Genomic DNA, 19,324 nt, shown 5'->3' on the forward strand with positions numbered 1-19,324 from the left:
GTTCCTACGGGTTATTGCCAATTTGCAGACAAGGCCTTGTCTGACGACACGATGATTGTATCCTCTCAATTTCTGTACATCTTGTTTTTTTTTTGTCATTTGTTTGTTTTCCCATCAAAAGAAATTATCATGAAGTGAAATGACACTCCAATGCCTCTTTCGATATCTGAAGAATATTGAATTGCGCAAAGTGAGTGATTGTTCTCCACAGAGCGCTCCATTTGCACAAGCTCTGCAAATGGAGATGACCAACTGCACCTGTCAACATTACTATCCCCGCCGAAGTATCTGCCAGGGCCCTCTGCCCTCGGACAGAATCAAATTAGAAAACCCCTCCGTACTCAGATTTGCTTGGCAGAAACATGCTCGGATGGGAGGAGGGTAGGGAGGGGTAAGCTAGTGCGTGTCACTCATTCGTGGCAGGATGAACACATTTACTCATCATCACCTTCTTCTAGTATCAGGACATCTTCTTGTACCCAACTCAAGGTATTAACACATCCAGTCATGCACGCACATGCACACGCACGCACACACACACACACACACACGCACACACACACACACACACAAACGCACATTTTGCACACATGAAACCAATCGCACACTTGGCACGTGGGCAGCGTATCAATGAAGCGAGTGACGCATCTGTGCGTACATCATTATGCCAACGCCCCTCGGCCGAAACATTTTTCCAACACCAAGTGTCTATGTGCGTCAGCTCCCATACATACCAGGTATTAAACTGTATGCCCCCAAACAGACAGGAACCCACTGAGGACAACAACCAAAGCAGCCAAAGCACACACACACACAAACAAATAAAAATGGATATGATCATGTAATTTTGGGTTCTCTATACTTTGGCTAAATTACCAATTCTATTACACTTTATTTTTCGGCTCTGCTTTGTTGGGTTGGAAAAAAAAACAAACTATTAAATTTCACAGTAGTGACAGAACCGAAAAAAAACCCCACAAATCAGCTTTTGTGGCATTTGAAAGCAAAACTGGCTTGAACAAGGACCAACACTTCCAGCTTAACACTGACAGTTGCTAGCTCCAAAAACATAAGATGACCCTTTCTTGTGCCTGCATACTACCCTTGCTTAGTTACAAATGTCTCAAAAGTAAATGACTATGTAACATCCAAATCCTGTTCTCACCTCATACCATCATGAAACCTTTCATTTTCATTTAAGCATCTTATCAAGTAGACCACTGAGGCCAACAGTTTAAACAAGCTTGTCTTCCTATGACATTCCTATGACAAATATATGGTCTACAGAAGTGTTTGTTGAACTGTGGATCTGTACATACATGTACCTGTATGCACATGCAAAAACATCAGACATGTTAAACTCTTAATCCTCAGCATAATCTCCATATATTGGCAAGAACAACCCCATTTCACATTGAAAAAATTTAGAAAGAATTTTGGTTACATTGTCAAAATGCAATCACCATGTGACACATTAAATGTGCTACTAAGGTGACAGAAGTACCCCCTGTCTCTCTTTCTTCAAGTACAGGCTCAATTTCTCACGAATATGTACCATTATGATCATAAATACAGTATTACAGGTGATATGGGCCAGGGCGCAACTATAGGTGCATTCATGTTACCATTGAAATACTGCGGTAATTCATAATTCGAACTCAAATACACTACAAAATTTTGTGGTATATAGGGTGGTTATTCAAACTTTGCACGAAATATGCATGCAAAATTTGAGTGTGAATTGTGTCACTAAATACCAGTGATTGCACAGCAGTGTATTTCTCAAATGATGTGATACGTTTAAATGTGACTTTTGTCATTGGAGATATGAGCATAAGCAATATTTACCAGAAAATACCATGGTATTCCTTAACCCGTTGAGGACAGTTTGATTTTGCTACAACACGCATTTCCCGTAGACGCTTGCCTGAGTATACTCGGAACTTGTCCTCAGTGGGTTAATAGGAATGGTTCCCAGTGAAATACTGCAGTATTTACAACCGTGGTATTCTGCCAATGAGAATGATACCAACAAATAACTGTGGTATTTAATGCCACAGTGATTCTACTGTGAATGCACCTTCTAAGTCTCTTCCAAACTTTCTGATCCGTTTCCCCTCCTCCCCCCTCTCTCTCTCTGTCTTCCATCCATGATGAGCCCTTGTCTATGATGAAAAATTGAAAGTCTCTGCACTTACCCAAGTTTTCTCCACCCCACACGTCCATCATCAGGTCGTACTTTCCCAATTCTTCAAACCACCGCTTTGATATCGTGAAGAGACCTCCGGCAATCATGGGTGTTCTGATCAGGATAGGAATGGCAGAAGGGGAAATAAAAAAACCAGAGGATGTTGAAACAGTCTAGATGCAATGTCATCACTATGGATACTGGTTCTGTATGCTTATCTGATGATTGTATCAGGTGCCAATCATTGGAGCTAACATGGTAATTTTTTTTTAATTGCTGCATATATAAACTTCAATGCCTGGAACCAGTCATTTGGAACCATGAACGATGAAAGCAGCAATGTATTTAACATTACTTCAACTTGCAAGAAAATCCTTTTTGACTATTTGATGGCGTTTGATGTAGTACCTGAATTGCAATGCAAGAAAAGAAGGCACATACTGCTAAAGCACACAATGTTATGTAGATATGGTATTTAATGTATCATGGCATCTTTCAAAATTAATTTGGTTATTAGTGTATAATACCTTCACATTCATTGTATGTAGTCATATCTACAGTGAAACATCATTGCTCTTGCCACGAAAAGGGAGCATAAAAATAAAGACAGCTAAAAGGAATATTGACATTTCTTTATGAAGACTTCATTACAATGTCAGCTTCACTCTACTCAGATATCAACAGACATGTACAGCACTGGGATGATCATGCAGATTCCATTTCAAGAAAACAATCACATGACAATTATATACTATAAAACACAACAAAACAAAAGTCTCAATCAGTTTGACTATAACAGGAAGAAAGCTTTTTTAGTTAAACACAGGATCAGACAGTATTAGATATGTGCTTTTCATATGTAGCACACTTTGTAGCACACATGAACAGCACATTGGAACTTGCATACTTCTCATTCTTTGCCACTCTCAGGTCAATAATCACCACCATAAAATCACAAAATCCATTCTTCCCTCTACCGGTTGATCTCATTTGATGATTTTCTCACTTCCCTTTTTGTCACATCCTGTTTTTTCCTCCTCAGCTTCACTAGAAAACATCTCATCCGTATTCATACTAATTGCTGTGGTATTCTGGTTCTATGAATTGTAGCTTTTTATGTCGTCTACCATTAACAGAACTTCACATTTTGAAACTATTTTTGCACAACTCCAGCTCCTTGTGTCCCCACTCTTGAATGCCTCCTGTTCTGTTCCATTATTCATTTCCACTTCGTCTCCAATCTATATACCACTTCTGCACTACTTCCCGATGTGGCAAGATAATTCACGGAATAAACAAGGTAAGCTGGTCGGCTGGTTTGATGCCAGTTCCTGACTGGCGTAGACTCACCTATAAAGCTAAAGCCAACTTGGCCTCACTTGGGCCCAGTTTTTTCAAATCTATGAGGTGCTTAACGGTAAGTTCTCCATTTCCGCAAGGGTTGCCATGCTGTACTTGCCATCGCGGTTTCCACTCAAGTTCCTTGACTGTCTTTCATTACCTTACTTACTTCGTCTGCTGACTACTGTGTCTGTCCCACTCTTCATCTCTACTCCTATCTTCCCATCTCTTTTTATCTCTCTATCTTTTTCTCTTAAAGGGATAGTACAGTATTGGTGGAGGTGAGAATTGGGCTTTTAACTTTTTGCAAGATACCAAGAAAACACTTATGAAATAGTACAGAGCATACCATTTTAAGAGGAATTCAAAGTTTACTTGATGGAAATCGGGTTTGGAATGACGGAAACATCCAAAAACAAGGTAAAACAAAGCGATCGTGTGAAAGTGTGGGTCCCACACTTTATTAGAATCACTCTTTTTGGATATCTCAGCTTTTTCAAAACCAATTTTCATCAAATAAACATTGAATTCCTCATAAAATTACATGCTCTTTCATATTTCATAAGAGGTTTTTCATTATCTCACCAAAAAATGTTAGAAATCTGAAGTTAGGACTGAACCGAAACTGTACAATCCCTTTAACAGGGCTCGAGACTAACTTTTTTTTTTCTCTCATGGCCCATTCAAGCTACAAAAATCTTTAAATCTGAAATTTTGTTAACCTGAAATAAAAATGTAGTGGCCGGAAATAAATGGAAACATAGCAATACATTTTGAATAGCAAGTGCCAGATCAGGCCACCAAAAGATAGCCTTTGTGGAAATTTGGTGGCCCGACATCAATTTTTAGTGGTCCCGGGCCAATGGGCCACTGCTCATGTCGATCTCTGGTCTTAGTAGCTTCATTTCTTGACCTGTACTTCATTTTCCCTGCTTCTGCTCTTCACCTCACCCCCTGTCCATTTTTCTTTCTCTCTCTCTAGAACCTACTTCTATCCTTCTATCCATCTAGCTCTCTGTAGCTGTAACTCTCCATCCATTTCTCATCTTCTGTGTCTGCTCTTCTTTACCTCTTCACCTTTCCTCCTCTCTAAAAGCATTATCGCTTCATCTGTTTCCCAGTCTCTCACACTTCAACCTCTGAGGCTCTCTATCTCATCACTCTTGCTCTATCTCTCCATACATCTGTCTGAGATCTGTTCTATTCCTTTTTCTCATTCTCTCTCTCCCTCTCTTTCCTTTCCTGTCCCACGAAATGAATAAATAATGCTAGCAAATTTCTTCCTCATCACACCATCGAACAGGTTCTGTCACTGATGAGCCCCAGACAAGATTCACGAGGCAGGTTTCGAGGGCAAGTCAAATTGCTCCACAAGGCCGCACAGCCTGAGAGAGTGCACTTGTGTGCTTCATGGGCCGAAACAACTGATGCTCTACAGAAGTCGGTGTCGTCTTGGAGCAAACAGATGACGTTAATGGCCCTGTATGACATTAATTTTCATAGCGATGTCATCTCAGCAAACAGTGGTGCTGCAGCCAGACCCAAAGTGTCACATTCAAGTGAAAGCTGAAGCTCAGGAAGAGGCGGGGCAAAATCTGCAGCCAAATGCACTGTAGCATTAATAGAAAGCTTGTTGTACAGTAACAACAGAGATGCACTTCTACATTGTGATTCTTCTCGAATCACTTCACCCTATTCATTGCTTGAGTGCCTTGACCAAAGTGATTGCTTATGAAAATAAATTATCATGGTACAAAACCATTTGAAGGCACATATAACATGCTCTTTACACAAAAGGAGTTGCATTCAAAGCCTGGTAGCATTTATTATTCACTATTATTACTCATATCATCACAGTCACCATCAATAGCAGACATTAGCAGACAATTGCTGAGAAGGTAAAAGTTTTCAGGGCAATATAAATTCTATTGTTTGGCCAAATAAGATGAACTGTGCAATATGACTCCACATACTAACTTCCCTGACTGCCAATATTTTAGGCCTACAAGCAATAACACAATTTTGTGTGGACTGGAATATAGTAAAATGTGAGTTTATTTGCTTCTTTTGATTGTTACACTGGTATCACACCGCATGACATGTTGAAAGATTTCCACACCATGAAATGTTTCACATTTATTTTACAGTAGAAAATATCAACCTGTCAACCTTTGCAAAGTAGGGGAATTCTGCAACTTGTTGGTAAGTTTTCATAAAGGGATACTACTTAGTATCTCTACTGAATATTGATTGGCCTGATCTCCAGCTGGCCCTATTTTCCTTTGAACACACAAGCAGGCCAGAAAAAGTGTTTATGGTGAAACAAGAAAACATAACACACCACAAAGTAAATGCAAACATTTGTTTGTCTTTGTTGCCAAGCAACAGAAATCCTCCCTCCCCAGTCACTGAGCCTGAACGTCTAGCGCAACTGTCCTCTCCCACCATCTCCCAAAGCTTGCCTAAACATTGCATTTGCTTAATTCTTCGCATCATTCCTCGTAATCCATGCGAAGAATGATGCTAAGACTCCATCCTCTCTCAGAAAAAAAAAAAGACTGAGGCATTAACATGCATCAGCATGTTCCTGACAATCAAGTCTCGCGTAGTGATGGATCGCGTCCCTCAGCCCTGCTGATTGGCCACATTTCCCTTCAAAGTCCCAGTGAAAAATCAATTAGTGGCAAACTAATTGATTTAATCAGCCTCCCCGAGCCCTGCCCCGCCCCGCCCGCAGCATGGAAGCGGCATCGCGGCATCGTGATCCTCCCCTGGAACGGCTTGGCACCGCCACTGCCTCATGTCATTCCACTGCCACTGGTCATCATAAATTATGTTGATCGTCGTCGGCAACAGAATTTTATCTGTAGATGAGGAATGCTCTGAAGATAACAAGTACTGCCAAGTTTAACCAGAAAGCCAAGACAATAATTCTGGAACCTAACAATGCAGGGAGAAGTCAGAAAGCTTTCTGTCCATTGTTGATTCCATGACTTAATATCAACCAGGATGCTGTATGAAAATATGTATCCATGGCTAAAAAAAATTCAATTCAGTTTAATCTAATGGGCAGTCATTAGCCATCAGCAGAGTCAGATCATGTCCATGCCTCTAACAAGAGTCAGTAATGCACGTCAGAAAAGCCCTAATGGGCACCCGGCCGCCTCTCTCCAAAATGGCAGCACGTCATGCAATTCATGAAGATGAGCTTCTGTATTAATGGTGTATATGCTGCTCATACATGTAGGACAGAGATCAGTGTATCGCGCAATACAGGATGCAGTTTGGGCTTCTCATGTCATACACTGTACATATTTGAGTCATTTTCACTCTGTAAACGATACAAGTGGCTAGAAATGCGGCACATTTGAAGACCTTCACTGGCCTAATATCCAAAATGGGTAATCTATGCTTACACAAATCTCAATAACTTTCACTTCTACAAAAAAAGAGAGAATGTGACTAAAGTTTATCATTCATTCACTCATTCATAAATTTGTAGCCAAGCTGTTTACTGTATGTATAGGATGAATAAGGTAAGAATTATTAGACTGAGCAAACAACAACAACAACGAAAAACAAACGAACATACAGTAATCTGAACGAAGTATTAACTAGAACACATTACAGTCATTGATTAAAACTTTCACTCACAAAAAGAATTCTCAAAATAAAACACATGTTGAATGTTTTATGAATGTTTTATGAATGTGTTATGACACAAACAGGCCATAATTACACCAAAAAAAAAAAAAAAAAGAAGAAGAAAAAAAGGTTATGACCGAGGACCGAGCATCTCATCTTGAGTAAAGGTCACTCCAACACTTTCAAAGTCATGGGGATGACTTACACTGTAGCCTGCACCGACAGGGCACTGTGGGTTAAGACCATCTGGATCAAATTCTCATCACCTCGGCAACAATGCTAGTGATGGCTTCCATTATCTAATCAAGGCAGGTGGGTGCGCAGAGAGGCAAGCTTCATGGCCCTTTTTCGGTTTCACTGACGCTAAAAAAAAAAATCTGTCTCCATGTACAACTCCGCTGCTGGGAAATCAAGAAGAAATGCATGCCCGGCCTAGTTCTGTCAACATATCCGGGTGATTGGGATCCTTCTCCCGAAATTCAGCAATAACATTTTTTTTTTCTTTCCAAAAATAGTTTAGCGGAAGATGATGGACCGAAAATGAAAAGAAAATATGCATGCATCCAGCAACGGTCGCCTTTCTTCGAAATCACAATTTCTTCACGTTGATGAGACTCGCACACTGGAGGATTGTCACATTTGTTGATACCATCCTCCGCCTTGGGCTCCTTCAAACCAACATCCCAACTTGCCCTGGCAACTGATAATTTCTTCCTCAGGGTAAGCAAAATAGGAAGGGGGGGGGGGGGGCTTCTTGCTTGACTGGGCAATAGTAATATTTTCCATAATGCGTTATCCTCACCCCACAATGTTGGAAGCATTGGACGTCACTCAAGGAGGAATATCATATTGGCTGCAAATCGTATCCGCATTGGCAAAGAGCTCGACATTCATCATTTGACATGAAAGTTTTCAGTCTGGAAGATTGGCAAAAGTATTCATCTCTGCAAATTTAAACCATGACTGTTGAAAATAGATAACTTTTATCTTGACAAACTTACTAGATTAGGCCACTTTATAACAAAACAAAAGAAAAGCAAAGGAGAATGCATCCAAGCTGGAATACAGCAGCAGCAGAAGAAGAAGAAGAAGAAGAAGAAGAAGAAGAAGAAAAGTTTTTTTTTTTCACTAACTCACAGTGCACAACACAAATCAGACCCCGAGCCAAATACACAAGCTCACAAAGAAACTGTTATGCAGTCATAGTACATGACTCAAGGACAATATGATCCAAAAACTTCTTGGTCAGGACTAAGGGCTGCAATTTAACTATTTATTCCACATCCTCCTCCACTCTCGCATTAAAAAAAAAAAGCAATCTGACAAAAAAATCAAGGGTAAGGCAAGGGAAAAAACCCCAAACAAACCACAGTGTCTGGAAGGAATTAGCCTCTTGATCCCATAAAGTCAAAACGGTGTTGGGATAGACAGTATCTAAGATCACCTCCCCATCGATACCACAGCCCTCTCCCAGTGCCCCCAAAGATATGAGCTGTTCCTTCCACCTGCTATCAAGTCCTCTCTGAAAGGTACGTCCTACCGCCAGCCACCAGCCCCGCCTCCCATTCCCCACAGCCCACAAAGTCATCAGAACAGGTTTGTCATCTCATTGCTTAAACATTGCTGCGAGGCTGGCTTGCACGCCTGACAGGTTTCGGTCGTGCTCTTACAACGAAATGACGATGATGGGAGGGAAAGGGGCGAGTGGGATAAATATGACCGAAAAAATAATCAAAGCCAGCGGTGTTTTCATGAATCTAATCACACGCAAAGCCTCATCTTTTACTTTTCCTATAATATGCATGCCTTCATAGTAGTGCCAAATGACCTTGTGGCTTGACTAATTTTTTTTTTTTACATTAACATTTAGGGCTTATGCATAGCTTAAGAGCTCATACAAATTGTATACTGGCAAGGCTCTGGGTTGGAACTGCATCTTTGGGCATTAAAACTTGGTAATGAAAACTTAAATATTACTTTTACATTACTAAATATCATAAGTGGTATCACATGATGCATGGGTAGTCCTACATGCACAAATCTGTATGAGTCGTTCTCATAGCACACTGTCTTAGGTAGGGGCTTTCAGTTTGTTTAAAGGGATCATATAGTTTTGGTTGAGACCCAATTTCAGGTTTCTAACATTTTTGGTGAGACAATGAGAAAACTCTTATGAAATATGAAAGAGCATGTAATTCCATGAGGAATTCAACGTTTATTTCATGAAAATTGGTTTTGAAATGGCCGAGATATCCAAAACAGAGCAATTCAAATAAAGTGTGGGACCCACATTTTATTACGATCACTTTGTTTTACTTTGTTTTTTGATGTTTCAGTCATTCCAAACCCGATTTTCATCAAATAAACTTTGAATTCCTCTTAAAATGGCATGCTCTGTACTATTTCATAAGTGTTTTCTTGGTATTTCGCAAAAAGTTAAAAGCCCAATTCTCATCTCCACCAATACTGTACCATCCCTTTAAGTTCAGTCAGTCTCTTAGCTCCCATACAGGGTTACTCACAAAGATAGATGCTTAATGCTGCTTTCACTTTATACAAACTTCTCTTCTCATACAATTTCATTTGCGGTTACAAAATCAAACTATGGTTTTATTTCTAAACATATGATCATAAACATGTATTCAATAGGTAATTTTATCAATTCATGAAAAGGTAACATAATAAATGACACCTTAAAAGTATATTTCATCTGGCTAAGAGTTTACAAAACTGCCACACCATAAAAATTAAAAGCAGAACTGTAATAAGCATAAGGAGAGGTTATTAAGTCTTCACAAGAATAAGCTCAAGCTATTAAAGATTTGAAGCTTTACTCATAATCCACATCACAATGACTTGTATGTGATCAGAAAGTGATGAAATGATGCAACAGTGAAATAAGATACAATGTACCCAAATACCCATGTACAGTATACAATAAGAACAAAACAAAACAAAAACCAGCAACAGATGTTGAGCTCATGATAATGGATTTTAGTTACCTTTGTAAAAATATCTCACTCAGAGCTTATGATGATCTCATGCTTCGAGGGAAAAAATACAAAAAAAAACCCCACAAAAAACACGAAACCAAGCATCTGCCAACAAGCTTTCCTCAAGATCTCCTTAATTTGCGGTAATACAACAAAATGCCTGTTGTTCTACTTACCCAGCAAATGAGAAAAGCAACGATGTCTTTGCATGGTAATAGTAATTTATCTGCCTGAATGAATATTCTGTGCTTTAATTGATTGCCCCGCCACATAACCTTGTTTCAAATAAATGTTGAAAGCAGATTGCGAGATGTCCAATCTCGACTTTCTCTTACAAGAAATTGGGAAAAAAAATAATGTGACTGTAAAACAGCTCTGCACATAACAACTTGAGGCTAAACTTAATTTAAGTAATGACTATTTGGATATGATATCAGATTACGATTCACATGTTATTTGTTGTAACTTAGAAGCCTGGCATCTATGAACATGATATGGACATTCAAAAGTAATATCAACATTAAAAAGTGATATCACGAGTCAAGGCATGTCATGGTGTATGAGTGACAGGCAGCCACGTAAATACAGGAGCAGTCACATACTTGTACACGTAATGAAATGTCAAATGTTGTGTGAAAGGCTAAATAGTATGCACGGAAAGAATAAGACCAATCAATTTCAACTACAATAGAATGCATTAGCTCCAACACACAAGACTGTGAGGTCATGTAATTGGGAGAGATGAATTTAATCAACCTGCTTTTCAGACTCTTTGATTAGCTCATCATCAAGCCATTGATTCTTTTCAGATGATGAACATGAAGTCGTGATTGATGAGACATTGTGGCAAACGATGCATACTAACCCATGATTCCGCCTGATGGGCATCACAAATATCCACAAAACGTTGTCATTTATGTCGCTTTCTTTGGGCCAAGTTTCTTGGCGGAAGATTCAGAACAAGACTGCAGAGCAGACATCTTGTCTTGTATCCAATTGGGAGCTGGTACATTTTTGCAATACTGGCGTATTTGGAGCAAAACTGTCCAAATCTTATATTTTAAAAGATTTAATGATAATTACAAATATGCTCGGTGACTTTGGGTATCATTTATCAAAAATCCACATGCGATTAAAGTGACACAGAATTGCACAAGGTAATGTAGACAGAAAGTTCTAAACACACTCAGAAGTATCTAGACACAATCTAGAGAGTAAACTATTCATTTAGTTCCAGAAACGGAGAAAGCAGTGCACTACTTTACTGATTAAATTGTGGTTTCCAGGTAATTTCTGCCAAAATTCTTGTCTTGCATGGTTCATCATTTTTCTGATATGATAGACAAGGAAACTTCAGAGTTTTTGTGTGTGTGTGTGTGTGTGTGTGTGTGTGTGTCTGGGATTTGGGCTGGTTTCATGTAGGCTACAGATATATTCAAATAAGTCATGAATAAGAGTTAGCCTTCATTTTCCAACCCTCACAATTTCCCGGATATTAATTCAAGGGACAGAGCGTCGCCTGCGAAATGTCAGCAGAGATCACTACCCCTACAGCTAATGTACATTGTAGGCGAATGATCTTACATTTTTTAGTTGTGTGTGTGTGTGTGTGTGTGTGTGTGTATGTTAAATTTTCTGAGAACATAATCCCCAAAGAGAGACATTCTGCAGTCACTAACATATCCAATATCTATTAACGATTCCGTCAATGCTGCACAACATATTGCTCAAACATGGCTCATTTTAATGGCTCATAATGGCATACTGTAGTAATCCCATCATTCTCCCACTGCAATATTCACATCTACGTATTCGCTCATAATTTCCACAAATCCATAACTCCACTGTGTGAGCAGAGAGGTGTTACTGTGACGGTACTATGACCATCAGCAGGCTGTCTCGGTAGGGATAACAGTAATACCCTTCAAAGGTTAAAAACACTCCTTTAATAGAGTGTGGGCCTTCATGGTGTCAAACCTATTCTTAATTTTCCAAAGACATCTGTGTTCAAATTTCTACAGCAAATTAAAAGCTTCTACGAAATTCACAGATTCAGTGTTGTTCCATGTATTTGTGTCCATGTTAGCCAACTCGTTTCACTTCAACAATCTGAAATCTGCAAGATGACTCCCTCCCCCTCAAAAAACAAACAAACAAACAAACAAACAAACAAAAAACCAACAAACAAACAAACTCTGTACATGTGTCCCAAAAGACATACTATGGTTTTACCACACTGTTGTACATTGTGTTTATCTGCGGCAGCAGGCATACAGTCCCTCCAGATTTGGGGGAAAGCATGTCTAGACTGCAAATATGATGACTTTTATCCGATGAATTTACACAGCCAAAACACCTAACTACTTCTCATGAAGTTTGCAGTCCTTATTATTTACTATTATTTGCTGTTGTCGATGATAAATTTATTTCAGTTTCTTAAGTGCAATTCACTATGACATGGGCTTGAATAGATGTGTTTACAGGTCTGACAGTGACAGGTCTACCTCTCTGGCTTGTTTATCTGTTCCTACACATATCGTCCTTTTGAATTCCCGTGATTGTAAACAAGTCTAGGGTTTGCTTTGGAATGGAAGTTGGCATAACTTTTGGGACCTGCGCATCTCTTGGTTAAAGAGAAAGTCAAGATGATATAACATATGATACAGATAAAGATTTAATCACCAATGATTTAAAGTTCACAAACAGATTAGGGCACTGTTACCTGTACTTACTGTATGTTATTCCTTTCATCCTTAGCACTGATGTACTGTAAAAAAGGAAATTTTCATACGATTAATTTGCCACGGTCGGCCAGCTGGTTGGGAGGAATTTTGTGTGATTTTAATTTCAAGGATGGTGACAACTTTTGAGTGAGCACACTGCTGCAATGGTGGTTAATGGCTTTTGTAGCACATAGGCCTACTACGGTAAAAAGGAAACAGATTCACAGTATATGTTACATACTAGTGAACTTGAAGAAAACTACAAATAACAATTTTAAACTAGAAATGTCGCTATGGCGACTGTTATGCCTCCGCCATAATGCATGATTCTCCTAATAGGTCTAGATAGTACATGTGGACAATGTGTGATTACATTTTCACAAAACTGGCAAAATATTGAAATGACAAGTTTGTCACAAATGTGTTGAATGTTCACCTTCCTTGACCTTGGTTTAATTGGATGAATAGGAGAGCATGTATTTGGGGATTTAAGGACTTTAACTTGACTTTGACCCATTCATACATTTATGCATTGAGTAATTTTCATGGTACCGGTATGGAGAAAAAGTGCAATTTCTGTACTGAATAGTAAATTGTTACCATGTTCATCTGGCCTTTGACCCTAAAATTCATAAGATAATCACTTTCAGGTAGAACATGCATAGATATGCAGTAAGTTTCACGATAAATTGAGCCACTTCCGAGATATGGAGGAAAAAGTTAGTTCAGCACTTTCACTTGATCTTTGACCTTTTGACCTTTGAGGCAATAAAAAAAAGAAAGAAAAAAAAACTCTCCAGAGAATTTCTATGAGGTTACACATGCATACACCAAGTGTAAAAAAAAAAAAAATACTAATCCTGCTGGCATTGCATGAACATGAGGGAAATAGTAAAATTTTGAAGTGTTGCACTTGACCTTTGACCCCTGACCTTTGACCCCATGAACCCTACATTCTCTAGATAATCACTGCCAGTCAGTACATGTATATATACTATGTTCCATGAAGATACCTTGAACAATTTTCCAATTTACAGAGAAAAAAAAGAAGTTTTAATACTTTTACTCGACCTTTTGACCTTTGACCTTCGACCTCATGACCCAAACTTTCACCAGAGAATCTAAATTGGGTAATACATGCATACACTAAGTTTCAAGAAAATATCTTCAGGCATTGCATAGATATGGTGGAAATAGTGAAATTTTATGTATTTGACCTTGACCTTTTGACCTTTGACCTTGAGCACGTGCACCCAAAAGTTGATAGGCACAACTTCAGCCCCTAATACACATACATGCCAAGTTTCATTAGGATACCTCAACAGCTTTTGATAGTTACCTTGTCCACAAAATTCATTACGGACGGACGGAAAGACGGACGGACGGACGGAAGGACGGACGGACGGACGGACGGACGGACGGACGGAAGGACGGACGGACGGACGGACGGACGGACAACCCGAAAACATAATGCCTCCGGCACCACTCCGTGGCGGAGGCATAAAAAGGCACAGAATACAATACAAAAAAAAAATCTTGAACTGCTTTCATTTTTGGGCTAGTTTCATCTTGCAAGAAATGTGCAGAAATTTCCACTTTATGGGACAATGCTGCTTTTTTGAATAGCTCCTTCATGCTTTAGAATAATTGAAGATTTGCCATTCAACCTCACCATTCTCCCCCCCCCCCTCTAAATGAAAATAAACACCACATATTATCTTCTCAAATAGAAACATAATATGCTGCACCCCTCCTTGAGATAGTGGTACTGCATTATGAAGTGCGCATGACGAGCTCTCGTCAAGGCCGACACAGCATGGAATGAAATTAATTAAAAAAGCAAAAAAACAAAAAGCAAAAAAACAAAACAAAAACAGAGCCCTAGCTCAAATTGCAAAAGAAAGCCATTACAGGATGCTACATAGTATAATGTTTCAACTGCACATATCAACCTCTGAAAGATGAACCTTAAAGAGAAACATTAGTCGATATTCAAGTTGACTTAAGAGAAGGGAATTCAAATAAACAGAGCATTGAGAGTCTAATTAAAGTGTGGAGGAGAAAAAAAAAAGAAGAAGAAAAAAAAAAAACTACCCGGTACTTGAAAGTCATGAGACTGAACATGTTTTTACATAATACTAATGCAAAATGTGCAGTCAGCTTGCCAGACTACATTCCATCATAATCATAGTTCAGTGCATGCACCCAGACTGTCACTAATTGGGCATGTGTGTTTAAAAACTCATGATTCATTTATAGTGCTACATCTCTGAGGTAGTCTTGTTTGCAGTATGTAAATGGAATGGCTAAACATTGCTACTGTTGTATGTGGCAGAATTTCCCAATGAGATTGGGTAACTGGTTTTCCTTTAGGCTTGTATCATTACATGTAATTAAGCATTGATCTCTCAGCCTATTGCCATCATGTGCAGCTTTGTCTCACAGTCCTCAACATCCGCCTTCAAAAGATATATTTCTCTTGGCACGGAAGAAGCTACATTAATTGACACATGGCAAAAAGCCAAAACAAACCATAAAACACAACGAAACACATGAAGAAAAGACAGCACGAGAAGAATAAATGAGACAAAAAAAAAACAAACAAACAAATAATACACGAATAAAAGGCTGTGTGTGTATTGCCATAGTCATGATAGTCAATTGTTCCTCTACACAAAATCAAGAGTTCACTGATCCTACTGCTACTTGGTCTTCAGAGTTTTGGAAAGCTCTATTATACTATCACAGGTCATGCATACATGGGATAAGGATAAATCTCATCAAAGTACACGAGTGTTAACTGACAATGCCTTCAAAACTCTGCCCATGCGGATTTGAGCATGGCAGCAACACTTGACACACAAATAACTTCTTTTTGTTTTTCATTACTGATCTAAAACATCACTTCAGGGGGCGTTTCATCAACGAGTTCGTCGGAGTTTTCACCGACGAATTTGCTATCAGCCAATCAGACCAAGGATTTCATTAGCTTTTAACAGTTGTCAGTGTAAATCCTTGCGTCTGATTGGCTGATAGCAAATTCGTTGGTGAAAACCCCCGACGAACTCGTTGATGAAACGCCCCTTCCAATTTTTGGAATCAATAACATTCTCACTGAATTCAAAATTGTGCGTTATTTCCCATCACGATCAGGATCACATTTTACAATTTGACATCACTTACACTCCGCAAATTAACACTTTTATCTCTTTTGATCTTGAGCGTTGCATCTAAAAATGTCAGACAAATTTCATTCAATCTAGAAAACCCATCCAGTAGCCCAAATCACTCATCATTGAAAAGGTTCTCTTTGAACAGTGGAAAACTCCTGCTTTTTTAACACACAAATATGTGTGAATGAAAATGTACAGTTCAAATTTACAGTAGCATTGCGCCACCGATAAACCATTAAAAACCCTCCAGTACCTCACGGCTCTCAGTGATGAATGTGTGTGTGCAAGCGATATTTATGAAATGCTGGCATTTTAAAGGTTTTACATCAATTCCTCGCTAGCAAATGCGTGGGCCTCATGAGAATAGAGCCATCCTAATCTCACCCTCAATTACACACCTGGGGCAAATCCTTTACTCCGATTCAGCGGGAATTATTCGCCGAAGCTCCAGAGACGGGAGCCTATCACTGGATATGCCTATTGAAGCAGGATAATTTCCACATGGGAATTAATTTACGCATCGGGCAGGAGCCCGAAATATTTCAATTACATTTTTCTTTTGTCCCTACTCTCCCCTTTTCCCTGCGGGGGGCAGCAGCGCCGCTTATGTCGACTATGAATATTATGAATCAAATGTAAGCCTATTGAGTGTTGTAAAGTTGCCTAATCTAGCTCAGGCCATTACTCTCTTGCCTGCTACACTAGCACACACACACAACACACACACACATGGAGACATACGTGATAAGGCTTTTCCATTCCAAAACTACGCGCTTCAATGTGAAAACAGAACATGCATATGAACGATAAATCATAGCAGCTTTCTATTCTCAATTTCTCTACCTTTGGGTGATGACAGAAGTGACCATGATGCATTACGATTTTATGTTTGTCTTTATGTCCGACATCCTCATTCATTTAATGCATAGGCAGAGAGAGCATTCTAAGACAGAAAAATATAGACTCATTCTCTCAACTTTTTCTCACAACAAAATCACTTTTCGTGATGTATTTCAGAAGGGGATTTTCATGGGGAGAAAAATCATCTCGGTCGTGGCTTGTTGCATCTGATAGATTTTATTATTATTATTATTGTGTTCTTGTTTCCAATGGAGATTCCAACACTTTCCCCATGTCTAATTTACCTACTTTTAAATACACTCTGACAATTCAGAACAGTGATATGGACCCATGTTCTGCAATACAGTTCACGGTGATGGTGGCTGTGTCCTCCTGGACCTGCCTGGATGGAGTTGCAGGCAATTGTTAACGGTTTTGCACTCAAGACTCGGCTATACTTCCCATCTGTAGCAGACTTATTGTCTTTACGTATTCTTCACTTGCATCTTTGGTCCATAATTCCGTCTGCAAGAGCGCTTGTCTGTCTGTCTGTTTGTCTGCTTGTGTTCATCTAAATCCCTCTCTAGAGCCTTACTAATGTTTCCTCTATACATAACTGTCTCTTTCAATTTGGTTTTACGATCCTATCTACTCCCGCAGCACAGACATTTTGTGTCCACGAGAAACCCATGAATTGCCGATCTGCCAAATAACGTGGAACAACAGTTTGTGGAGCCCGACGAGTTAGAAAAGGGGGAGGGGGAGGGGAGCTGGATATATCACTTCGAGGGGACTTCCTCCTTCTCATCCATCTCCTCCCACTGAAGTTTGGTGTTTGCATAACCCGGTTAATGTGAGGGGTAAACACCAGCGGAGCCGTCATCTCGGGTCAAGATGATTTGCCTGGCGACCAAGTTCTACCCCTCCACTCAATATCCGAAGGGGGGCGCGCAGACATCATAATGGCGCTCTTTCCATAGGAGCGAAAAGCAATTAGGCAGCCGGCATAATTTCTTCCCGCATGAAAGAAGGGGGAGAAACGTTGTGCACGACGAACTCTCAACACAAACTCGTGTTAATCATCATCTGCACTTGAAGGCACATGCAGTGTCTCGCTCGTTTGATACCCCATGTTACTCCAACATCAGTGATGTGGGTCCGATTCATGAAGTCATCACATAAAAGTCTTTACATAAATCACAGAATGGCCAAAGTCCCCCATGTTGCTATATCACCCATGAGACTCCATTTCATGAAGTCTCTCATAAGCGTGTCTTATGAGCGAAAAGTCTCTCATAAGACTTTCATGAAACGGACCCCTGCGTCACTTCTCAAACACAGAATTATGTGCTGGATTTCACAGAGCGTATCTAAAAGAACACACAATGTACCTTGACAGTATGGCTTGATGTTGATACTTTCAAGGAAGACAACTACCTCACAAGGCCACCCTCCCCCTCCTCCTCCCCCCCCCCCCCAAAAAAAAGTTTATCATCCAACAGGGTGTTGCACAAGTTTTCCTGTTGCTCCTGAGAACTGTAAAGGGGGGGGGGGGGGGGGGTGGGGATAAACAGGGGATCACAAGCTTCCTTCCTGTTCCTAGAGCTTCCAACCCTACACACTGCATGCACAAACATGGGGAAGTACATGGAATTTCCCCCGAAAGTCAAGGGCGAGCGGGGGTGGGGGGAATTCCTCAAAAGCCACACATGTGTCTGGCTGTGTAGTGTTGACATCTCTTCCCACTTCACCAGGTACTGTCTCATTGAATTATTAGCACCCACAAGGACACCATGTTTTTCTGTCTCACAAACTTGCCCGTCGAATCATATTTCATTTCAGAAATTCGAAGAGAAAAGAGAAATTTTACCATCAAGCCCACTCATAAACTCTCCATCTTTTTTTGATGCTATGATGCTTCGGAGGTGACTCCCACAGAGGAGAAGCAGAAAGACTTAAAGGCCATCTTCCCTTCAGAATTACATGTGCCGTTTTTGTAGCAATGACAGATGCTTTGTGAGCAATCCATACGACAGATTATCAGCAAGTTTATTCACTAAACAGAGGAAAATCTAGGGCCTACGTATATGAATAGCTGAATCAAACAAGCCGAGTAAGCCTACGGTTTCTCAAGCATGTCAGGCCAAGCGAGACTTTATGATGCGAGAAATATAAAGGCAAAGTGGTATCAAGCACAGTTTGAAAAATCTGTGGAAAGAATTGTAATATTTAGCAACTTACGGCATATTTTTGGTTTACTTTATTCAATACAAATTACCTTTTCCCATATTATGTATTTTGTATTCAGCAAAGAACGTTTGACATTACATTTACAAGTATCTACGGTTCTTTTTCTCTACACGAGCCAGTTTTATTCAGAAAGTGTTTGGAGAAGTAGATGTACTGTTGATTCAGCCAAGG

At 39.7% G+C, this 19,324-nt stretch overlaps 1 protein-coding gene across 1 annotated transcript in view; it reads right to left on the reverse strand.

Annotated features, from left to right (window-relative positions):
* LOC139717085 (polypeptide N-acetylgalactosaminyltransferase 2-like) overlaps positions 1 to 19,324 on the reverse strand; it is a 111,867-nt gene that overhangs the window by 32,544 nt on the left and 59,999 nt on the right. The window contains exon 8 of the mRNA XM_071628596.1: positions 2,199 to 2,302. Within this exon, the coding sequence (XP_071484697.1) occupies positions 2,199 to 2,302 (104 nt within the window). The remainder of the gene's footprint in view (positions 1 to 2,198; positions 2,303 to 19,324) is intronic.

This window comes from Diadema antillarum, unplaced genomic scaffold, assembly GCF_040938485.1.
Source record: "Diadema antillarum isolate AM-2024a unplaced genomic scaffold, OU_Dant_1.0 scf00000007, whole genome shotgun sequence".
NCBI classification, from domain to species: Eukaryota; Metazoa; Echinodermata; class Echinoidea; order Diadematoida; family Diadematidae; genus Diadema; species Diadema antillarum.